This window comes from Sminthopsis crassicaudata, chromosome 6 (assembly GCF_048593235.1).
Source record: "Sminthopsis crassicaudata isolate SCR6 chromosome 6, ASM4859323v1, whole genome shotgun sequence".
NCBI classification, from domain to species: domain Eukaryota; kingdom Metazoa; phylum Chordata; class Mammalia; order Dasyuromorphia; family Dasyuridae; genus Sminthopsis; species Sminthopsis crassicaudata.
The window spans coordinates 121,396,383-121,421,626 of record NC_133622.1 but is presented as its reverse complement, the minus strand read 5'-3'; the positions used below and the strand labels follow the sequence as shown (position 1 = coordinate 121,421,626).

Below are 25,244 nucleotides of genomic sequence, written 5' to 3'. Positions count from 1 at the left end.
AGGAAATCATCAATGACTGTTCATAGTTGCATCTCTTCTTTTGAAAACTGTCTCTTCATATTTTTTGACTATCTGAGAATAGTTGTATCAAGTCCTTATTTATCTCAGGTAAGAAGCAACGAACATAAACTTGGATGTAATTAAAGAAATAGACAGAAGAGCTTGATATACTATGATCCATGGGGTCAGGAAGAGTCAGATACAGCTAAATGACTAAACAACAACAAAATCAGATGTTTGTCAAGAATCTTACTATTCCATTCATTATGTACTCATTTCTTTTCAGTACCAAATTGTTTTGATGATTACCACTTTGTAATGGACTACTAGGCCCCCTTCCTTTTTTTCCCATTGATTCTCTTGATATTCCTGATATTTTCTTCCTTCACATGAGTCATTATTTTTGTAGCTTTACTTTCTGGGATAGCATATTTCAAGCCCTCTGCTTTTTTTATTCTTAAACAATAGTAGCTGCTAACTCTTGTGTGATCCTGATTGTGCCTCCACTAAATCTGAATTATTTCTGGTTATTTGAAATATTTTCTTCTTGACCTGAGAGTTTGGATTTTGGCACTAATATTTCTGGGAGTTTTCATTCTGAGATTTCTTTCAGGAAGTGATCAGTGGATTCTTTTAATTTCTATTTTGCCCTCTACTTTTAAAATGTCTGGGCAATTTTTGTTTACAATTTTTTGAAATATGTCTAAATTATTTTGTTTTGTTGCTTATTAAGTTACTAATAACGCATATAATTGTCTCGTAGAGTCATTAGCTTCTATTTGTCCAATCCTAATTTTTAAGGAGTTATTTTCTTCAGTGAGGTTGTATTTTTCTCTTACCATTTGGACAATTCTGATTTTTAAAAAGTTCTTCAGTAGTTTTCCTCTTTTACCAAGCTGTTAATTCCCTTTTCATAACTTTCTGGTATATGTTTAATTTATTTTCCAAATTTTTCCTGTATCACTCTTTATTGATTTTTAAAGTAATCTTTTTTGCTCTGGTCACTTTTAGGGAGAATGTTTGGCCTAATTTTCTGGGGGAATTTATATGTGTTTTTCTGCTATTTACATGACTCAGTGGAGGCATTTTTAGTGTTTCTAATGTGCGGTGATTAGGGGAGAGGTCTTTTCACTGCTCTCCTGTCTTTTTTCTGGTCTTTACCCAAGTAGGGTCTGTATTCCCTCAACACCTCAATCTCTGACCCTCTTTCTTTTTTGAAACTATTATCTACAACTAGGTAGTGCAGAGAGAGCTTCTGAATGGCACTCATTTTTTGTTCCCAATGCTATTGTAGAGAGCTCTGGGATCTCTTTCTGACTAAGTTTTCAAATCCTTTATCATATCTGAGCATTGTATTGTAGCCGTCTGCTGCTGTTGCCATTACAACCCAGTGTTGCCACCACAATAGACTACTGCCATGCTCCTGGTAAGCTTTCACCAAAGTGTTGAAAAACTCTTATCTTCTTAAACTTCCCCAAGCTTGAAAAATAATTCATTGTGATTTTGAATTGGCTTTCTTGCCCAAAATTTGGTTTGCAGTGCTTTTTAAGATTGTTTTGAGGGGGGTGTATTGGGAGATCTTGGCAAATTGCTTGCTTCATTTGGCCATCTTGACTCCAACTGTCCTAAGATCTTTCAAAGTTGTTTTTCTCTATAATGTTATCATATAAATTGTTCTAGTAACAAATACTTCACTCTCAAGTCAGTTCACATAAGCCTGAGGCTAGTTCCTTTAAAAACTGTCCATTTCAACATGTCTTATGGTGTAATAATATTATATTTCATTCATTTACACAATTTGCTTAGTCATTCCTCAATAGTCTTATCTTCTTTGTTTCATATTTTTGACTACCAAGAAAATGCAGCTGTAAATATTTTTGCACATATAGATCCTTTTTTTCTTTCTTTGCTTTCTTCTGGGTATAGTTCTAATAGTGGTAAATATGGGTCAAGGAGAATGTACAGTTTAGTAATTTTCTGGGCACAGTTCCAAATTATTTCTCAGTTGACCTCTCAGTATATCACCAATATATCTTCCCTAAAGTCTAATAATTACTACATTCCTAGGCCAGAAGACCCTTATAATCATTGACAGATTGTTAGGACAACAGCACTCCAAGGTCAGGGGGACCTCAAAATCATTGCTGTGACCCCTAGAAGCTATATTTCATTATGTGTATTCCCACACATTGTGCAACTTATGTATGTTTTTCTGTTCCCCTCCAACATTTGTTATTTTCCATTTTTTTCATTGTTTGTCAGTCTGATGGTACAGGCTAGAATCCCAAGAGTTGTTTTAATTTGTATTTTCCTCATTTTTAGTGATCTAGGATATTTCTCCTGTCCCCCCAAGATTATTAATAATTTGGATGACTTTGTTATATGTATATCTCAATACATACACACACATATATGTATGTATATATCTATATCTATATCTATATCTAATGAAAGTTCAGTTTTTAGAAGCAAGCTCAGCTAGCCTCATTGGAAGATATACATATATATGTATGTATGCATATGTTAAGACACTATATATGTATGTAAAGATAGTGTGTGTGTATATATTATATATACATATGTATCTATGTAAAAATAATATGGATAGTATGGAAGTATAATGTCTGGACTAGCATACCTTTTTGAGTTTCAGCTCTCTACAGGGAAGAAGACCCCAGAGTTTGAAATCATAGATTGGTGTGGTGAGGTGTCTCAAAAGAATTTGCAGTCTTAAATACATTTTCCTGTTCAAGAGAAAAAGTTGGAATTATAATACCAATTGAAGTAGGCTAAACTCCATTAATCTCTTCTAGATTAGCAAGGAACCCAGAGAAAGTAGATTTATAGGACAGAGTTGGATCAGACCTTCATGTCTCAGGAACTTGGTTGTCATTAACCAACAGATTTTCTATCTGAAGCCAGTAATGTTTGTAAGACTATTCTAAGAACAGAAGACTTTAGAATCATTGATAGACAGGATTGTCAGAACAATAGTATTTTAAGGTCAGGGGTTTCAGGATCACCAATATATCTTCCCTAAAGTCTAATTACTACATTCCTAGGCCAGAAGACCCTTATAATCATTGACAGATTGTTAGGACAATCGCACTCCAAGGTCAGAGGGACTTCAAAATCATTGCTAGATGAAGCTATATTACATTATGTGTATGACCCTTTATCAGATCCCTCCCACCACTTATTTTCCTTTTAATCTTAGCTGTCTTGGATTTATGTTGAATTCTTCATTTTGTCATTAAAATTGTTCATTTTGTTGCGGGTGTAGCCCCTTTAAGATTCCTTGTCTGAACTACCTTTGGGGACAAGATATTCCTAGGGGAAAAGATCCATATCTGAGCCAGTTTGGGCTGTACCCAGCCCCCAGTTGGTTTGGGTTTTCAGCCCCCTTTGATACAAGATCTGGTCAAACTAATTTGGGCTTATACCCAGCTCCCCCACCGGATCTGAGCTGGCTTGGATAAAGTCCGCCAAAAATCTGGCCTTTAAGGAATTAACCTGAGCTACGTCTATTACTTCTTCAAGCAGATAAAAAGAGCAAAGCTTGGGTCAGAGATTTAGAGATTTGAAAGATGCCAGCCAGGATGCTTGCATCAGAGATTCTCCGACCCCCTCGCTTTCAGCATGTTTCTTCCTCTGTCTGATGTGTTTTACTGGCCAGGCCTTGGCCTTGCTTCCAGGCCTGGCAATAAACATCTTTTTACCCATCTAGGTTTTCGGCCTGTAAATTCGTTTACAGGGGACTCTCGCAGCCACTAGATCTGATTTAACTTTGTATCCTTGCGAGGAATCCTAAGGGGGTTGCAGGGGAGCTCCATGTGACTCCCTGTACCAGGAATTGTAGCCAGTAGACCTCACTTAATCCTATTGAGATTACCTCCTCATTAGGTATTTACCTCATCAATTTCATCTTGCTGATCCTTTCTGTCCTCTATCTATCTATCTATCTATCTATAAGGCTAAAACGTTGTTGCTGTATTTATGAGATAACATTTTATATCTACATCGTGTATCCAGCTGGAGTTTATATTGGTACATTGTAGCTGTTGATCCAAACTCATTTCTGACACTTCTGTATCTTTTTGTCAGATAAGAGTCTTTCCTTGAGGTGGCTTAGGTGCTAGAGGAATACAGTCAGGAAGACCTGAATTCAACTCTGGACAAGTCACTGGACTCAATTGCTTCAGTTTCCTTAATTATAAAATGGGAGTCCAACCACAGCTATTTGGGTTGTTGTGAAGTTCGAATGAGTTAAAATGCGAAAAAGATGCTTTACCAAGTGCCTGCCACAGAGCACGTGCTATATAAATGCTTATTCCCTCCCCAAAGGTTTCCCTCTCCTCCTCCTTCGCCTTTTAATTTTTTAAACAGGGAGGGGAGAAAAATCTCAAGCTTCGGAGGTGATATGCCTTAGGTCTCCTTTGTATTCTTTTTAACCCCAACAATGCTTTCAGGACCTAATTAGCCTCCCTGGGACCAGGGCCAGGTGGCGGAGGCGTGGTCGGGAAGCTGCTGCAGCCCGGGGCCCAGAGCGGGGCGGGAAGGAGGAGGAGGAAGAGGAAGAAGAGGAGGAGTAGGCTTGTCAGAGGTCATGAGCGCACTGCGATTGCTGGGGCTGCCGAAGCTGGGGCTGCCGCTGCGGATTACCGGGACCGTAGCCTGGGTCGGACGTTCGTGGCCTTTACCTCCGCCGCACCGAGCCATGAGTCAGTACATCACGGAGGAGCGGGGCCTCCCGTGCTCTGACCAATATCGCCTCTATTTTAGTGAGTACCGGGAAACACAAGCGAGCTTAGCGGCCCGCCCTTCTCAGGGTCTGCTGCCCTGGGGCGCTACGTCCCAGGCCCCCGGACCAACCCCAGCACTGGGCTTCCGGCCCCTTCCGCCGGCCAGCCTCTTTTTGCCCCTCCCCCGAGGCCTCGCCTTCCTCCTCTCGGTTTAGTTCGTTCCCTCCCCCTCCCGCTTATTTTCTTTTTCTCCTGCTTCCTTTCTCCCTCCCACTTTCTCTTTTCCCTCTCCCTGCCATTCCCTCCTACTTTTTCTTCCTTCCCCCCTCCCTCTTGTCTTCTCCCCTTCCCTCTCTTCTATCTCACATATTCCCTCCGACCCACTTCTTATGAGAATCTTCCCTTTAATCCTCCCAACTACAAGTACTCTCATTCTCCTGTGTTGAGTCGAACGATTTTGTATTCATCTTATTTACGTGAATTCTAAATGTCCTAAAATACAGAAGGCTGGCTTTCTCTTTCCCTTCCCTCTTTTTCTCTTTCCTTTCCAAGCATTGCTTCAAGGTCACTTCCTCCCCTCCCTCTCCTACCTCCTTCGTGGATTCCCCTCCTGAAGCCTTGTGGAGCTGCCCTCTTTACGGAGGGAGATCCTGTCAAGAACCGATTGTTCCTTCCCTAGCAGTATAGAAATTACTTATGGGAATTAAAGACTGAAAAGTTGAAAAGTTTCAGGCTAGGGAACAGCTAATGGTCACAGTTTCTCTCCTAGGCTTGGAGAGAGAGGGAGACAGGGCAGCTTTCTTTTGGAAAAGGCTCCATAAACAGAGGGGTCAAATTTCCTTTCTAGGGGGAAAGGGGGCAGAAAGGGGGTAGAAAGGGGGTGTTCACTGCAGAGATGCCACCTAGTGGCAATTCTCTAATCTCTAGTTTTTAAACTAGACTATGACAGTTTTTTTTTCCAGGTTTCTTTTTATTATTATTATTATTATTATTATTTTTAAAATAATATTATCCCTTGTATTCATTTTTCCAAATTATCCCCCTCCCTCTACTCCCTCCCCCCGATGACAGGCAATCCCATACATTTTACATGTGTTACCATAATATGACAGTTCTTGAAGTCAATTCTGTGCAACCTCCCCGGAAGGAAAAGAATGTGACATTCATCAGAAATATGTATAATTTCCTCTTTTATAGGCTCTATGATCTTATGACATGTCTCCCGTTGTTTTCATAGGCACAATTTGCTAAGGTGAGAGAAAGTAGGTATGATGAGGAGGTAAATAGAATCTTATTTTTTAATAAAGAGTATTATTTTAAAAAATCGGATTAATGATTTCTTGCGGGGGGAGGGGGGAAACCTACTAATGCATATAAGCCCTATTCTTTAACACAAGTGATTTGTTCTGTCAGGGTTCATACTTCTTGCCAGAGCCAAGATTTGACCCTTGATCTTTCTTACTGAAGTTGGCTTTTTTTTTTTTTTCTTAAACAATTTTCAGTCTAGCCTCTCCGTTTTTGACTGAGGGTTTATTTACTTGTGTGAGTTGACCCTTATCTGAAAGAATCATAAGGCTTGAGACCTTAGAGATCATCTTGTGTTAGACCCATAGGATTTAGAATTAGAAGAGATTTTATATATAACCCAATAGCTTTTGAAGAAATTGAAATTTAGAAGTTAAAGGATTGGCCCAATGTCACATAAACTAATTTATGAGAGATTTAGGGTAGGAATTGACATCCCTCAACTGATTTTCTTGTTTTAAAAAATAATAGCTTGATTGGTTGTGTGGTGAAAAACTATTACTATTGCAGTTTTATTTGGATTCAAATCATTTACTGTAGTGTCCTTGTTTGGTGAAAATTATTCAAATAGATATGAACAAATGCACAGGATTTGTTTTTCTTGGGGATAGGAAAGGGGGACAGCTTTCTGGGAGTTTAATGAATGGATTGTGTTCCAAAAATTTAATCAGTTAGTTTTTTGAAATGGACAGAAGTAGTACTATGGTGGCAGGGATCTCAAACAATCTTATTTGTCTTAACACATAGTAAGTGTCTAATAAATAAATCAGTCCTTCCTTCTATCTTTCCATCATGCATTGAAATGCTGTAGATTTGCAATAAAATAGTAAACACTATCAATTGTTACAATTACAATACATACAATACTATTACTCCTAAATTTAAAATAAAAAAAAATATATAAAATAATCTTAAATTTTAAAAATAGTTGCTGTATTTTTGAAGAAAAATGATTTAATTAGTGGGGAACTGATATTGGTATTGATTTTGATGAAGAATTTTATTTATTTTGAAAGGTTTATGAGGTGATCAAATTTTATTTCTTATTTCTGGCTTTCCTTTTCTTTCCATCTATCAATACTACTCTTAGCTTATCAGCTATGATTAGGGTCACTTTTCTTTGCCCTAGTAGAATGAAGGGAGAGCCTGAATTAAACAGGAGAGAGAAGAGAGAATGGAGTGAGGAGGATGTTAAAAAGGATGTGAGTATTCATGGGAGAAAGAGATTATCTGAGAGAAAATCAGCTGAGCAATGAGCTGCTGAAGATAGGAAATGTGTAGACCATGATATTTTCTGCCAGAGTGGAAAGAAAAAGGAATGTTGGGTCAGACAATTCCTCATACTATCACCAGATGGTGCTATTGATTCAATACAGCTTTGTGGCCAAGTAGTAGCTGATAACTCAAGGTGTTTTTAAGTAGTGTGTGGTAATATGCAACTAGCCACTTGTCTTCACACAAACTTTAGGTGTTTGTAACCTACAGTGCTTATATGCTATATTGTGATGCAACTTTAAATTCATTTCTAGAAGAAAAGTATTAGTGTAGTTCTGCTTCCATAAGGAGTGGTTTTTTTTTTTGTTTATTTGTTTTTTTTTAAGATTTAAAATAGAAATATTTCTCATATTTCCAGACATATTTGTTTGAAAGAAGAGTGGAGTTCTTGATCCCCTTGGAATATAAACCTAATTTAGTAGTATTTCTCATTCAAAGATTATATTTTATTTAGTATCCTTTTGGACTTAGTGTCAAAATGTTTTTCAAAATACCAGTATTGTACTAAATTTGCTTATTTTACCAAAGTTCCAAGAATTTTCTCAATTGACATCTTTGCTAGATATGAGGTGAAATCTAAGAGTTGTTTGAAATTGGATATTCTGATTATTAATGATTTGGAGCATTTGTTGGAGCATATGATAGTTGATAACTTTGTGTTTCATCATTTCAGAACATCATATTTATAGCCTTTGATTATTTATCTGTGGGGGAATACCTTTTTTTGGTAAATGAAGTGACTTTTTGCCTCCTAAGCCTTTGTTTGTCTGATTGTTACAATTGCATTTCTTATAGTTGTGAAATCACAATGGAATTTAAATTTGTAGGATCATAGATTTAGAACTGAAAGGGGCATTTCAGGCCATTGATTCTAGTCTCCTCATTTCACATGTAAAAAGATGGGGTATTGAGAAGTTTGCTTAGAGCAGGGGTTCTCAAACTACAGCCCCTGGGCCAGATACTGTCCGTTGAAGTTATTTATGTGGCCTGCCAGGTTATGACAAATGGACTGAGGGTCGGAGACAAGAGTGTGAGTTTTTGTTTTTACTATAGTGTGGCCCTCCAACAGTCTGAGGGACAATGAACTGGCCCCCTATTTTAAGTTTGAGGACCACTGGCTTAGAGTAACATTTATTTAGTGGATGAAATGGGATTTCAAACCAGGTTTTTCTATTTTCAATCCAGAGCTCTGTTCATTACTGCACCTGATTTCCACACTGTCTGTGTAGAGACTAAAGGCCTGTTCATCTATATCATCTTGGATACATTGCTTGGGCCTTTTGCCTGGAAATTCTTTGTTTAAAATCAATTTAAGTTTCTCTTTATGAATAAGAAGAATGGTGTTTCCCACACTTAGGATGTTTATTATTAGCTTTTGATTATCCATAATGAATTAATGACATACACAGTCCAAAAGTAATTTTTATTTGGCCTTGTACCACAATACCTAGGTACTAGGTGGCAGGGATGGGGGGCGGGGGAAGAAGGGGAGAGTGCTGGGTTTGGAGTCAGATTCAAATCCAGCCTTAGACACTAAATGTGGAATCTTGAGCAAGTTACTTAACTCTGTTTGCCTCAGTTTCTTCATCTGTAAAATGAGCTCGAGAAGGAAATGGCAAATCACTCAAGTATCTTTGTCAACACCCCCCCAAAAAATAAAAAAAAAAAACAAATGTAGTCACAAAAGGTTTACTATTCAAAGATTCTATGATGAACCATATCTTATAAATCGGAAGTTTACTAGTACTTTAATGGTTTCCATTCATTTCTAGTATGGGAATTCTTTTTCTGAGTGTTTTTTTAGTTGTTTTGCTTGTGTCTGACTCATGACCCCACTGGATCCTACTGGGAAAAAAAGAAGAAAGAAGCAAAAAAAAGAAAAGAAAAAATTAAAAAAGATTATATCATATATTCATTGTCAAATAAAACGAGTATCCATATTGCCAATATTCAAAAATCTTTCTCATCCTGTATATTATTAGTTCATAGCAGTCTTCTCAAATTTTTTTGAAACCATCTCTTTCTTTCTTATAGTGCAATAGTATGCACTAAAATTAGATAACAATATTTGTCCAGCCATTACCCACTTGTTATGGACCAGAACTTGAAATAAGGTGCTAATAGTTATGTACTTTGTTCACACCTTTAAAGTTCACACATTACTTTACACATTCACACCTTTAGAGAGCATATATAAGCTAGGAGCCTCAACTAGAATGGACTATGGGACATTCACAATTAGGATTGACTTAAGGAGATTCACAACTCAGAGGACAGAAGCCCACAAGCCCACTCTCTTGGAGGCAGAGTCAAATTCATTCCAACTTCCACCTTTGTGCTGGCTGGAGACATTGGAAGCTAGAGGCAGAAACTGGAAGGGACAAAGGACTAGCAGCAAGAGCTCTTGGGAATCAAGGAGAGAGATAGGCCTCTGAGAAAGCTAACTAGGCTATTTTGGTTTTTTGTTTTTTCCTTTTTTTTTAAAAATTAATTTTTAAATTATAACATTTTTTTGACAGTACATATGCATAGGTAATTTTTACAACATTATCCCTTGTACTCCCTTCTGTTCCGAATTTTCCCCTCCTTCCCTCCATCCTCTCCCCTAGATGGCAGGCATTCCCATACATATTAAATATGTTATAGTATGGCAGGCATTCCCATACATGTTAAATATGTTATAGTATAGCCTAGATATAATATACATGTGCAGAACCGGATTTTTGTTGTTGTTGTTGCAAAGGAAGAATTGGATTTGAAAGGTATACATAACCTGAGAAGAAAAATAAAAAATGCAAACAGTTTACACTCCTTTCCCAGTGTTCCTCCTCTGGGTGTAGCTGATTCTGTCCATCACTGATCAATTGGAACTGGATTAGATCTTCTCTATGTTGAAGATATCTACTTCCATCAGAATACATTCTCATACAGTATTGTTGTTGAAGTGTATAATTATCTCCTACTTCTGCTCATTTCACTCAGCATCAGTTCATGTAAGTCTCTCCAAGTCTTTCTGTATTCATCCTGCTGGACATTTCTTACAGACAATAATATTCCATAACATTTATATACCATAATTTACCCAACCATTCTTCAATTGATGGGCATCCATTCATTTTCCAGTTTCTAGTCACTACAAAAAGGGCTGCCACAAACTTTTGGCACATACAGGTCCCTTTCCCTTCTTTAGTATTTCCTTGGGATATAAGCCCAGTAGTAACACTGCTGGGTCAAAGGGTATGCGCATTTTGATAATTTTTTGGGCATAATTCCACATTGCCCTCAAGAATGCTTGGATTCTTTCACAACTCCACCAACAATGCATCAGTGTCGCAGTTTTCCCACATCCCCTCCAACATTCATTATTTGTTCCAGTCATCTTAGCCAATCTGACAGGTGTGTAGTGGTATCTCAGAGTTGTCTTAATTTGCATTTCTCTGATCAATAGTGATTTGGAACACTTTCATATGAGTGGAAATAGTTTAAATTTTATCACCTGAAAATTATCTGTTCATATCCTTTGACCATTTTTCAATTGGAGAATGGCTTGATTTTTTTTTTTATTCATTTTTCCAAATTATCCCCTCCCTCCCTCCACTCCCTCCCCCCGATGACAGGTAATCCCATACATTTTACATGTGTTACAATATAACCTAGATACAATATAGGTGTGTAAATACCATTTTCTTGTTGCACATTAATTATTAGCTTCCGAAGGTATAAGTAACCTGGGTAGATATACAGTAGTGCTAACAATTTACATTCACTTCCCAGTGTTCCTTCTCTGGGTGATCAACTGGAAGTGAGTTGGATCTTCTCTATGTTGAAGATTTCCACTTCCATCAGAATACATCCTCATACAGTATTGTTGTTGAAGTGTATAGTGATCTTCTAGTTCTGCTCATTTCACTCAGCAACAGTTGATGTAAGTCTCTCCAAGCCTCTCTGTATTCCTCCTGCTGGTCATTTCTTACAGAGCAATAATATTCCATAACCTTCATATACCACAATTTACCCAACCATTCTCCAATTGATGGACATCCATTCAACTTCCAGTTTCTAGCTACAACAAAAAGAGCTGCCACAAACATTTTGGCACATACAGGTCCCTTTCCGCTCTTTAGTATTTCTTTGGGATATAGGCCCAGTAGTAGTACTGCTGGGTCAAAGGGTATGCACAGTTTGACAACTTTTTGGGCATAGTTCCAAATTGCTCTCCAGAATGGCTGGATTCTTTCACAACTCCACCAACAATGTATCAGTGTCCCAGTTTTCCCACATCCCCTCCAACATTCATCATTATTTGTTCCTGTCATCTTAGCCAATCTGACAGCCAATCTGTGTAGTGGTATCTCAGAGTTGTCTTAATTTGCATTTCTCTGATCAGCAGTGATTTGGAACACTCTTTCATATGAGTGGAAATAGTTTCAATTTCATCATCTGAGAATTGTCTGTTCATATCCTTTGACCATTTATCAATTGGAGAATGGCTTGATTTCTTATAAATTAAAGTCAATTCTCTGTATATTTTGGAGATGAATCCTTTATCAGAACCTTTAACTGTAAAAATGTTTTCCCAATTTATTACTTCCCTTCTAATCTTGTTTGCATTAGTTTTGTTTCTGCAAAAGCTTTTTAATTTGGTGTATTCAAAATGTTCTATTTTGTGATCAATAATGATCTCTAGTTCTCCCTTGGTCACAAATTCCTTCCTCCTCCACAAGTCTGAGAGGTAAACCATCCCATGTTCCTCTAATTTATTTATGATCTTATTCTTTATGCCTAAATCATGGACCCATTTTGATCTTATCTTAGTATGTGGTGTTAATTGTGGGTTAGGGTTAGGGCCTAGTTTCTGCCATACTAATTTCCGGTTTTCCCAGCAGTTTTTGTCAAATAATGAATTCTTATCCCAAAATTTGGGATATTTGGGTTTGTCAAACACTAGATTGCCATTTTTATTCACTATTTTGTCCTGTGAACCTAACCTATTCCACTGATCAATTATTTCTTAGCCAATACCAAATGGTTTTGATGACTGCTGCTTTATGATATAGTTTTAGATTCGGTACAGCTAGGCCACCTTCATTTGATTTTTTTTTTTCAATAATTCCCTTGAAATTCTCGACCTTTTGTTGTTCCATATGAATTCTGTTGTTATTTTTTCTAGGTCATTAAAATAGGAGTCTGATTGGTATAGCACTAAATAAATAGATTAGTTTAGGGAGTATTGTCATCTTTATTATATTCACTCGGCCTATCCAAGAGCACTCAATGTCTGTCCAATTATTTAAATTTGACTTTATTTTTGTGACAAGTGTTTTGTAATTTTGCTCATGTAATTCCTGACTTTCCTTTGGTAGATATATTCCCAAACATTTTATATTATCGACAGTTATTTTGAATGGAATTTCTCTTTGTATCTCTTGCTCTTGGGTTGTGTTGGTAATATATAAAAATGCTGAGGATTTATGTGGATTTAGTTTGTATCCTGCAACTTTGGTAAAGTTCTGAATTATTTCTAATAGTATACCATCATATCATATGCAAAGAGTGATAGTTTGATTTCCTCATTACCTACTCTTATTCCTTTAATCTCTTTCTTGACTCTTACTGCTGAAGCAGTATGTATGAAGCAGTATTACTGAATAGTAATGGTGATAGTGGGCAACCTTGTTTCACTCCTGATCTTACTGGGAATGGCTTTAGTTTATCTCTATTACATATAATCCTTACTGACGGTTTTAAGTATATGCTCATTATTATTTTAAGGAATAGTCCATTTATTCCTATATTCTCAAGTGTTTTTAGTAGGAATGGATGTTGGATTTTGTCAAATGCTTTTTCTGCATCTATTGAGATTATCATATGTTTTTTGTTAATTTGATTATTAATATGGTCAATTATACTAATAGTTTTCCTAATATTAAACCAGCCCTGCATTCCTGGTATAAATCCTACTTGATCATAGTTTATTATCCTGGGGATGATTTTCTGGAGTCTTTCTGCTAATATCTTATTTAAGATTTTAGCATCAATATTTATTAAGAAGATTAGTCTATAGTTTTCTTTCTCCCTTTCAACCTACTTGGTTTAGGTATCAGTACCATGTCTGTGTCATAAAAGGAATTTGGTAGGACTCCTTCAATCCCTATTTTTTCAAATAGTTTCTATAGCATTGGAATTAGTTGTTCTTTAAATGTGTGGTAGAATTCACATGTAAATCCATCTGGTCCTAGGGATCTTTTTCTTAGGGAGTTGGTTAATAGCTTGTTCTATTTCTTTTTCTGAGATGGGACTATTTAGACTACTTACTTCTTCCTCTGTTAATCTGGGCAAGCTATATTTTTGAAGGTATTCTTCCATTTCATTTAAGTTATCAAATTTATCGGCATAAAGTTGAGCAAAGTAGCTCCTAACTATTGTTCTAATTTCCTCTTTATTAGTGGTGAGTTCTCCCTTTTCATTTTCAATTTGCTTTTTCTCTTTCCTTTTTTTAATCAGGTTTACTAAGGATTTGTCTATTTTGTTGGTTTTTTCATAGAACCAACTCTTAGTTTTATTAATTAATTCAATAGTTTTTTTACTTTCAATTTTATTAATCTCTCTTTTTATTTTTAGAATTTCAAAGTTTTGTGTTTGTCTGAGGGTTTTTAATTTGTTCCTTTTCTAGCAGTTTTAGTTGTAAGCCCAATTCATTGACCTTCTCTTTCTCTATTTTATGCAAATAGGCCTCTAGAGATATAAAATTTCCCCTTATTACTGCTTTGGGTGTATCCCACACATTTTGGTATGATTTCTCATTATTGTCATTTTCTTGGATGAAGTTATTAATTATGTCTGTGATTTGCTGTTTCACCCAATCATTCTTTAGTATGAGATTATTTAGTTTCCAATTATTTTTTGGTCTATTTTCCCCTGGCTTTTTATTAAATGTAATTTTGATTGCATTGTGGTTTGAAAAAGATGTATTTACTATTTCTGCCTTACTGCATTTGATTTTGAGGTTTTTATGTCCTAGTATATGATCAATTTTTGAATAGCTTCCATGAACTGCTGAGAAGAAAGTGTACTCCTTTCTGTCTCCATTTAGCTTTCATCAAAGATCTATCATATCAAACTTTTCTAGTATTCTATTTACCTCTTTGACTTCTTTCTTATTTATTTTGTGGTTTGATTTATCTAATTCTGAGAGTGCAAGGTTGAGATCTCCCACTATTATAATTTTGCTGTCTATTTCTTCTTGCAGCTCTCTTAATTTCTGTTTTAAGAATTTAGATGCTGCACCATTTGGTGCGTATATGTTTAATATTGATACTGCTTTATTATTGATGCTACCCTTTAGCAGGATATAATGCCCTTATCTCTTTTAATTAGATCAATTTTTGGTTTTGGTTGATCTGAGATGAGGATGGCTACCCCTCCTTTTTTTGACTTCACCTGAAACATAGTAGATTCTGCTGCAACTTTTTACCTTTATTATGAATGTATCACCCTGTTTCAGGTGTGTTTCCTGTAAACAACGTATTGTAGGATTCTGGCTTTTAATCCAGTCTGCTAACTGCTTCCTCTTTATGAGGGAGTTTACCCCATTCACATTTATGGTTAAAATGACTAATTCTATATTGCTTGCCATCCTGTTAGCCCCTACTCATCCTATTCTCCTTTACTTCCCCCTTACCTCTCTTCCCAGTATTAAACTTGTGAGCACCACTTGCTTTTCACAGCCCTCCCTTTTTAGTATCCCTTCCCCACCTTAAATTTCCCCCCCCTATTTTACTCCTTTCCCTTACATCTCCTCCCCTTAGCTTACTCCTTCCCTTTTCACTTTTTCCCTCCCACTTTTCAAATGAAGTGGAAGGAGTTTCACCATAAATTGAATATGTCTGTTGATACACACTATGTTCATCTCCCTTCTTTCTTTCTCTCAGATATAATAGGTTACCTTTGCCTCTTCATGAGATGTAGTACCACCACTTTATCCTTTTTTATGATATAATTTCCTTTCCACCTCTGGTTTCTAGGACAAATTATACATGTGTTCTTTACATATCTTTATGGCAGAAATATAGTTCTCAAGATTTCTTTTTACCTTTTTAGAAATCTTTTGAGTTCTGTATTTGAAGATCAAATTTTTTTTGTGTAGATCTGGTTTTTTCATCAAGAATAGATGGAATTCATTTATTTCATTAAATGTCCATCTTCTTCCCTGGAAAACGATGGTCATTTGTGCTGGGTAAGTTATTCTTGGCTGCATACCAAGTTCCTTAGCCTTTTGGAATATCATATTCCAGGCCCTTCACTCCTTTAATGTGGATGCTGCTAGGTCTTGGGTTATCCTTATTGTGGCTCCTCCATATCTGAATTGCTTTTTTCTAGCAGCTTCCAGTATTTTTTCCTTTGTCTGATGGTTCTTGAACTTGGCCACTACATTTCTTGGCGTCTTGATTTTATGGTCCCTTTCAGTAGGTGATCGATGAATTTTTTCATTGTCTATTTTATCCTCTGTTTCTAAAACGTCTAGGTAATTTCCTGGAAAATGGCGTCCAGGCTCTTTTTTCCTCATATTTTTCAGGGAGTCAGTTATTCTCAAATTGTCTCTCCTGGATGTGTTTTCCAAGTCTGTTATCTTCTCAATAAGGTACTTGACATTCTTTTCCATTGTTTCATTTTTCTGGTTTTGCTTGACTACTTCTTGGTTTCTCCTTGAGTCATTCATTTCTACTTGTTCGATTCTGATTTTCAGTGATGTATTTTCTTCACTCACTTTTTAAATATCTTTTTGTAATTGTCCAATTGAGCTTTTAAGTGAGTTTTTTTCTTCTATGGAATTTTTTTCCATTTCATCCATTTTATTTTTTAGAGAGCTGTTTTCTTTTTCCAACTCACTATTCCTGTTTTCCTTGTAGGTTGTTTACCTTTTCCAACTCACTAATTTTGTTTTTCAATGATTTGATTTCTTTATCTACTCTGTCTTTAAATGCATGGGATGACTTCTCCAGACTCTCTTGCCAAGCTTCCCTTTCCTTTTCCAGTTTCTCTTCTAGTTCTCTTGTGAGAGCCTTTTTGATTTCCTCTATGAGGGTTTTGTGTATTGAGGACCAGATTATATCCCCCCTTTGGGGATTCCTCTGGAGACAGTCTGCTTTTAGTCTCCTCAGGGTTTGAAGTCTGCTCTCTATCCATATAGAAACTGTCAATGGTTAGAGCCCTTTTAAACTTTTTGTTCATTTTGTCAGAGCGGAATCGAAGAAAACAAATTGACAAGAGAAACAATTGGTCTGTTTTTTTGGGGGAGATGGGGCTGGACGGTGTTACCGGCTTACTCTACAGTGTAGAGTGATGGCTGTGTTTTGTCTGTGCTCTGAGGCTCTAAGAACGAGCTGAGTCATTCTGGGTGGGGGTGGGAGTGTCCAGATCTAGAGAGATGCTAGCTTTTCGGGGTTTTACTCTTTACCTCCTGTGTTTACACCTTCTCTGCTGATCCTGGCTTGCTGCCAAGATAGAATATCCACACAGGGCAAAGGTCGTTCCAAAGAAACAGCAGAGATCGAACACCCTCCCCCCTCCCCTCTCTGGTCTGAGCTGTGTGAGCTGCCTTCCCTCAACCTGCTCCCAGTCTGTTCGTCCCCTCCCCCGAGCAAAAACAGACCTATTTTGGCGAATTTCAAGGATGTCTTCTGTTGGTGATTATTTGTGGGGTTTTTTCCGGTCAAGCATTAATTCTGAGGCTTGTCATGAAGTAAATTCTAAGAGAAAACGTGGAGCTCAAGCAGCTGTGTGCCTTCTCGCCACCATCTTGGCCGGAAGTCTAACCAGGCTATTTTGAAGGAGACAAAAAAGGATCTGAACTTTAGTTCCTGGCTGCATTTGGGGTGATTACATTGAACTGAATTGAAACTAAGGCTACTCCCAGAAGCTCCCCAAGAAACTTGCTCCCAGAGAACATTATATTTTAGAGAAGAGAACATTATACCACTTGTTGATAGGCAGCCCCTTAGTTTTATTAGTTTTAATAGTTCTATTACCTCTACCACTACCAAAAGCTGTTTCTTCTCTTTTTTATTTGCTTATGATATGACTTTTTATACCTAGGTTGTATATCCATTTGGAGCTTATCTTGTCATAAAGTATTGATGTAAACCTAATTTTTGCCAGTATACTCTTCAGTTTTCCCAGAAGTTTTTGTTAAAGATTGAGTCTTTTTGCAGTAAATTGAGGTCTTTGGATTTTTTGAACCCTAGGCCATTGGATTAATTTGTTTCTATATAAGCTCTTCCACTGTAAGTCTATTTTAAAAAACCAGAGCCAGGTAAACCTAGAACATCTTCCTGTAGTGTTCTCTGATGGGTTTTCTTGGTTCAGTTTCTTTGGGGTCTCTGGGAGCAGCCTTCCTTTCAGTTCAGTAATCACCACAAGTATAGCCAGGGGTTAAAGTCCAAATCCTTTATTGTTTCTTTCAAAGTCTTGTTTCTTTCCTGGATCCCAGTTAGCTTTCTTACAGGCCTGTCTCTCTCCTTGGTTTCAAGAGCTTGAGCTCCTGCCTCCATCCTTTGTGTTCTCTGCCTCTGCCAGCTTCATGAGGTCCTCCTGAATGTCTTGGTTTCTGTGGGAGAGGCAGGAGGACCGCCACCACATTCTGTCTCCAGTTCTGATTCTGGCTGAGCTTATATGCTCTCTTATCATAGGTGTGAATCTTGTGGAACTATATTAAATACTAAGTACATGTACTGAACTGGAGAACTGTCAAGCATCATGCTAAACACAACCATTGTCTCTATCAATTCCACTGACTTAGCACCCTGTAAGAATTCTTTGTTTTAAATTCAGAGCCCATAACATCTTCCTTCCTACTTTATTTCATGATCTCCCTTGAGATTAATGATCTATTCTAGATGAATAAACATTTTTTATACTAAAGTAATGCATAAAGTAATCCTTTGGTAGTTTAATTGCTATGGTACTAAATAAGGGAATTAACTTAGTAATGTTGTCATTTTTATTATATAGTTTGGCCTAGCATGAACAATTAAAATTTCTCCCATTACTTAGTTCTATATGTGTGGGGTGGGTGCTAGACTCTTACCCAAATTGAATATTCTGAGGCATCTTTAGATACAAATAGAAAACTGTAAAGGGCAGGAACTCTGTATGATTGATTTAATAGTAAAGCAAGGTGTTAACTCAGTAGAATTAAGATATTGATTCTCTAGTTTACATGTACTTAGTATAGTTCTACAAGTTGACACCTATTCTACAAGATTGACACCTATGATGATGTACTTATAATAGAATATATAAGAGATCTGGGAGGAAGACGGACTCGAAGATAAAGACCCTCAGTGGTGGTGGTCCTGTCTCCTTCACTTTTCCACTGAGACCAGAGAGATTCCATCTTGGATCATTCTTGTGGTGGCTCTCCTTCCTCCTGCACTTTGAAAGAGAAAATTTAATGGATGAAATTAGATTTCAAACCAGACTGAGGTTTCTAAGAGTTCATTGATCTGTTTCCAAGTTACAATCAAGCCTTGGTTTCTTATTCGTTTACCTATGCATTCTACATACTCCCCTTGGGGTGGGGAAGGCTCTTTTCTAAGCATTTGTCCCACTTCAGCTGAAACACTAGTTTAACCCTTATAAAAGTTTCCTGCTTGTCTATTTTTGTACTCACCCTAATTTCCAGGTCATGAAGACTTTTCCATTGAACTCAAGATCGTGTCAGTCTGGACTGCTGAGTGTAAATCGTTATTTCCATGTGTGTCCAGGCGCCAAAATGTAGTGTTCTGATTAGCTTTCTGGAAGTCTCAGGATCAGCCTTTTGGTCCCAGCAGAATAATAACCATGAGAATAGTTAGGGAAAAAGTTCCAAGTCTTTATTATCTCCTTCACAGTCTGTCTCCTTTGTCTGGGGCTGGGCTAGCTTTCTGGAAGTCCTCCAGAATAGGTCTTGGAGGAATGCAGGAGGTATGAGAGCCACCACAAGGATGATCAAAGATGGAATCTCTCTGGTCTCAGTGGAGAAGTGAAGGAGATAGGACAGCCACCAGGAGGGTCTTTGTCTTCCAGTCTGTCTTCCTCCCAGATCTCTTAGCTCTTATGTAAATATTCTATTATAAGTACATCATCATAGGTGTCAATCTTGTAGAATAGGTGTCAACCTTGTAGTATTAAATCAATCATACTGAACTAGAGAACTCACATGCTAAACTAGATAACCATTGTCTTATCAATTCCACTGAGTTAACACCTTGTTGTAGGATTAAATCAATCATACAGATTTCCTGCCCTTTACAGAAAACATTTATTGGGTCCTTGAAGAAGAGATCCAAGCACACCAACTGAGTAGCTCAGCATAGTGTGTGGGTTCAGGCTGCAAACAACGAATGAATTAAATAGCAAAAGGCTTGGGTCCATTGGATAAACTGAAAAGGAAATGGTCAGCAATGTTGTCTACTTCCTGTGCGTCACTAACTTCCTAAAACTTAGATCTAGGGTCTGACCTTTTCTGCCCTACAGCTCTCTGAGAAATCTTTACTTGATCCCATTCATATATTTCTATATTTTCCTCTGTTTCTTCCCTTTGTATTTTATCATATAGCTTGTGGGCTTATTTTATATCCTGCAACTTTGCTGAAGTTTTTTATTGATCCTTTGTAGATACTGGTAGAGCATTGGTTTCTATCATTTGTCTCTTGCTCTTGCTACCAGACTGTCTCATATTTTCTTGTTGTACAACTTTACCCTGTTTTGTTTTGTGCAATTTTCAGTTAATTTATTTAATTCACTTAATACATCTTACCATTAACTGTAGTTTTTTTTTTTTTTTTTTTTAATAAACTATGCTATTATTTGACCAGAAGGATAAAAACTTATTATGCATTCTGTAATGTTCTGGCTAGCTTTCTGGAGGTCTGGGGACCAGCCTTGGTCCCAGAAGAATATGTATACCATGAGAATAGTCAGGGATAAAGTCCAAAGTCTTTATTATCTTCTTCACAGTCTATCTCCTTCACTGAGGGCTGGGCTAGCATTCTGGAGGCCCTCCAGAATGGGTCTTGGTTTCAGTGTGGGAGGCAGGAGAGCCACCAGGACTGTCTCTATCTTGAAGTCTGTGTCTGACTGAGTTTATCCCAGTTTATATACTCTATTACAATTACATCATTATAGTATACTGAGTATAAACCAACCATTATATCATTAATATCACTATTATATTACTATTAATCGCTATATCACTAGAACCATTGTTTGTTATAAGATTAAATCAATCATCCTGAACTAGAGAACTCACATGCTAAACTAGATAACCATTGTCTTATCAATTCCACTTAGTTAACACCTTGTTGTAGGATTAAATCAGTCATACTGAGCCTTAAGTATATTTCTCCAAAGTTCCTGCCCTTTATAGCATTCATTAGCTTTTTAAAAAAAATTATATTTTATTAATCAGAACAAAACAATACATTGATCTTGTTTGACATGTGCCTCATGCCACTCATGTACCACTCATGTACCATATACCACTAGGGGGAGATTATCTGCATTCTAATATAAATAAAGCTTGATTATTGATTATTATTAATTAACCTGAATTTTGATTTCTTTTAGGGATGTTAACATTACTGTAATCATTATGTATAATGTTTTCTTGGTTTGGCATACTTTGCTTCAATTTATGTGTATCTTTGAATTCTCCATATTTTTTTGTGGGTTTTGTGTGTGTGTGTGTGTGTGTGTGGTTGTGTAACACTATTCTGTTACATTAACACAATTTTTCCTCAATTTACTCAGTTGCTCCCCAAAATATAAATGTGAAAAGGACTTGAGCAGTTTTCAGAAGATGTTTTGAGAATTGTCATAGCAAATTAAGATGACAGAAAAATTGTTAATATAATGACAGAAAGTTGTTAATGGCATATGTACTTGCCACTCCTTAAATGATCTTAGTAATATATACTCTCCATTATTTTGACCTGAACCACAAAGGCCCTTCCTTTCCATCTTACTTAGGAAAGGAATTTAGCTTGAGTTGTACCCCAGCTCATAATTTTATTGTCCTGTTCATTGAGATTTATTAGATAATAAAGGATAAATTAATCATGAGAAGTGAGTGTTTTTGCCAAGATCACTTGGTGACTAGGATCTTATTACTAGGCCTTGCTCCTTCATGTGACTTTGTATCCCTTTTCTCCTAAAACTAATAAGAAATTCTTCCTGTGAGTCTGCTGGTGGGATGTTCCCTGCATGGTGAGTTAGCTTTCCTATTATTTTGATTAAATATATCCTATTCCTGTTCTTATGAGTTTAGTTTATTTCAGGAAGTTTATTTTAAGGAAGTTCACCTCATACCCAGAAAATTAACGGAGATGATAAAAGACATGAACTCTGTGAATTGGTCTAGTATTCTGGAGAAGAATTTGGAACTGTTTTTTATTCTCTCTGACCCAGACAAGTTGGTACTATCCATTTTTACTCCTTGGAGTGTCTATGACACAGGGAAACATTCCATATATACTTAGTTCTTTATGGCAGTGCTTTTGGTGGTAGCAAAGACTGGAAACAAAGTGAGGACCCACTGATTGGGAAATGATTAAATAAATCATGGCATATGTGGTTTGTTATGGTCTAACTGGATGATGAGCTATTTTCTGATCACTTGCAACTGAAAGTGATTGCCTCCTTTGTTAATTTCCTATTTTCCTATAATTTCTTTACCCTTATTATATCCTGTCTTGTTATCATACTACTATCTTATTCTCCCCAACTGAAAGGGATCTCTTCAGAGGTTGTCTAATTCAAGGCATTCAGGCAAGGAACCCATGAAGGTTAATTCAGACCATTCAGGAAGGAACCCATTAACCCAGCAAGGTTAATGATGTGCTCAAACTCATACTGCTAGTATATATCAAAGGCAGACTTTGAACCCAGTTCTTATGACTCCAAAGTCAATTCTCTTTTATTTTCTCTTATTTTGTAAGATCCATGAGGACTATTCACTTGGCTTTTTTTTTCATTCTTATCTTTCTAGCTAGCACCTGGCACATTTTTCTGCACATAGTAGGTGTTTAAAATGTTGATGAGTTGTTGAGAAGAATTTCTTCTTCTGAGAACATTTCCTTTCCCATCATTTGTCTTTTGTTGAAGTACGGTGGGCTAGAACAAATGTAGAATGCCCTTTACAACTCTAAATTTGAGAGAATAAGACAGAACTTGATATGATGATCTCTTTCTCATCATTATTCCTGACTTGTCAAGAATAGCCATTCTTTCAACTACCTTTCTTTTCATGTTGCCAATGGCAGCAAGATAAAAAGCTAATTAAGAAGTAGATTGTTCCTTTCATCACTATCCTCCTTGTTGTTTAAACCAACATTTGAAAAGCTGAATTTGAAAACTATGTTGAGAAAGAAATTGGAGAGAAAAACATACCCTAAATCAAGAAATTCTAAAATTAAAATATTCCATGACACAAATTTATGACATTTTTGGTAGTGATTTTTCTAACTAAGGGTATTGATGTAAACTGTGTTCCCTTTAATCTTTGGGGGGGAAGGGTTGGAAAGGAACCTTTGGGGGAGGTTTCCCTCCTAGCCTCTAGGAGGGGCCACACCCATTCATGATTAGTAATTTCATTCCATTGGAGATCTTGGCGAAGTGCATAATCATTGCCCTCTACTGAATCAAAAAATTAGTCCTAATCTCCTTAGCCTCAAACTTCAGAAGGGTAATAAAAGGCAACTCTGAACCCTGAATCTTTGCTAAATGCCCCTCTGGACTTAGCCCATTGATGAAGATATTTTCTTCTCAGTGTAAACCCATCTTTGCAAAAAAACCCCATCCTAACAGGATTCTTTGCCCACTAAGAAAGCTATCTTTTTAGCAAGCTGTCTTCTTAGAGTAAATAAATTCATTCTTTGCCACAAACCTTGTGCCTGTATTTATTGGGGTTTGCGAATTCTTCTTTCACAAAACCTGTGCAACTGGCCAAGGGGATCCCATTGCTGTTAAGGGATCTCTTACCCTCAATTCTCACATCTCATCATTTGGTGGCCCATATGGGGATCCCTAAGAGTCTGGCTGAGGTAAGCCCCTTTTTGCTAGTTGTCTATTCTATAGCTGGGACACCCAAATTCCTGGGAAAATTTGGGTTGTTGGAAGCTCCACTCTCAGCAGAATTTTCTCTTTGGGGATACCCAGACTGGAATTCCAACATTCTGACAAAAAGTCACCTAATCAGGGAACGTTTTGTCATTTGTCTTTCCCTAAGGACGCCTAGGAGTAGAATGGAGGAAATCTAAGGCTTGTGGCAAAATGGGACAACCTTCCTTTATCCCTAAGGATTTTCCTTTAGGCTGTCTTTTAAAAAACAGAGACAAATTCAAAAGATCTCAAGACTGAGAAAGCTGTCTTAGCAAAAGCTTAGTGTAAATAAATCCATTCTTTGCCACAAACTTTATGCCTGTATTTATTGGAATTTGCAAATTCTTTTGCAAAACATGTGCAACTGATTGCTGTTAGGGGATCTCTTACTCTCAGTTCTTGCACCTCCTCAGTATGTACCAAATTTTTTTCTTTGAAAATTATATACATTGATCGTATATAGGATGTATTTCTTAGCCCACAATTTCAAGAAAAAAAAAATCTGAATTATTAAAGATATTTTAGACTTGAAGTTTTGTGGTTATATCTTCTCATTTGGGGTTCTGGAAATTTATTTGCTAGATTGTTCTTTGGAATATAATAGCCCCTCCAACCATGTCTTTCTCCCTTTCTCTTCATGTGGTCTCTGGGAGGACAGAGAAGTCTTTTTTTTTTTTTTTTTTTTTTTTTTTGAGGTCTTCTTAAACCATAGGTCTCCTTCAAGGTCACAAATATGTGCATCAGTGGAGGAAACAGCCACATACATGACATTCCTTATCTACTAAAGCTTTCTAGCCATTTACATCATTTTCACCGATGTAAATTTATATCACTTCACTTGGAAGTGAGTGAACTGCTCTCTCCTCTCCAGTAATTCAAGTTAGTCGAGAAATATTTAAATCCCTATTGTGTACTAGCCTCTGTGCTTAGTTCTGGTAATACAAATGCAAGTTTTTTTTTTTTTTTGTTTTGTTTTTTTTTTTTTTTTGTTTTGTTTTTAAGAAAAGACAGTGTCTTCAAGGAGCTTACTATTTAATAGGGGAAGACAAGAAACTAAAACAAGCTGAAAGGGGGGATGAGTTGGGATGTAGACACTCTTTTGTTTGCTTCACTCCTTTATCTGTAAAATATGGCTATGTCTAGCACCTGCTTCCTAGGGTTGTGAAGATCAAATAAGATTGTAAAGTACTTAGCAACAGTGCCTAGCATATAATAAGCTCTATACAAATGTTAGTAGTAGCTAGTAGTAGTAGTTGTTATAATATATTGTTATCCAGAGCAAGGATGGGGAGAATGGTGGTATGGAGAAAGTCAAAGAAGTCCAAAAGCAGTGTAGCTATTGGAATATGGGGCAAAGACTACGTTCAGTTCACTCCTTAAATAGAGGCTCTGGAACTCATGGACCTACTCTTTAGGCAGATGATCTATTGAGAGGCAGAAGGTACTGGTGAGATGTGAGTACCTTCTACATGTTTCAGCTGGGCCATTTAGATACTTTTTCAAACTTTGGTTTTTTTATACCATTTGTGTAGGATTATAGCTATAGAGCTGGATGCCATGGGGCTAAGTGGAAGATTTATGAACTGCAAAAAAAAAAAAAAAAAAAGTAATTTATTATGAGTTGCTTTCTGACTGAGCAGATTAGAACAGATTTTTAAAGTTGGCTTTAACTTCCAGAAAACAGTATTTTGAATAAAAATGTTAAATGATGCAAATTAGTTGCCATGGCATAAACATAGGACATGGTCCTTAGTTTTTAATGTTCTTTGCTTTTATCTTGCA

General features: G+C 36.8%; 1 protein-coding gene and 1 long non-coding RNA gene across 4 annotated transcripts in view; one reads left to right on the top strand and one right to left on the bottom strand.

The window, feature by feature from the left end:
- Window positions 1-4,548: 4,548 nt before the first annotated feature.
- The window catches only part of PPA2 (inorganic pyrophosphatase 2), a 119,222-nt gene continuing 98,526 nt past the window's right edge, over window positions 4,549-25,244 (top strand). Inside the window, exon 1 of one of the 2 annotated variants that reach the window (XM_074275159.1) lies at window positions 4,549-4,781. In XM_074275159.1, the coding sequence (XP_074131260.1) occupies window positions 4,607-4,781 (175 nt within the window). In that variant the 5' untranslated portion in view covers window positions 4,549-4,606. The remainder of the gene's footprint in view (window positions 4,782-25,244) is intronic. The other variant, XM_074275158.1, reaches the window with a different exon arrangement.
- Window positions 22,745-25,244, bottom strand: part of LOC141546955 (uncharacterized) — a 28,339-nt gene continuing 25,839 nt past the window's right edge. For both annotated transcript variants that reach the window (XR_012483472.1, XR_012483471.1), the window contains exon 3: window positions 22,745-25,045. This is a non-coding gene — a long non-coding RNA (uncharacterized LOC141546955). The remainder of the gene's footprint in view (window positions 25,046-25,244) is intronic.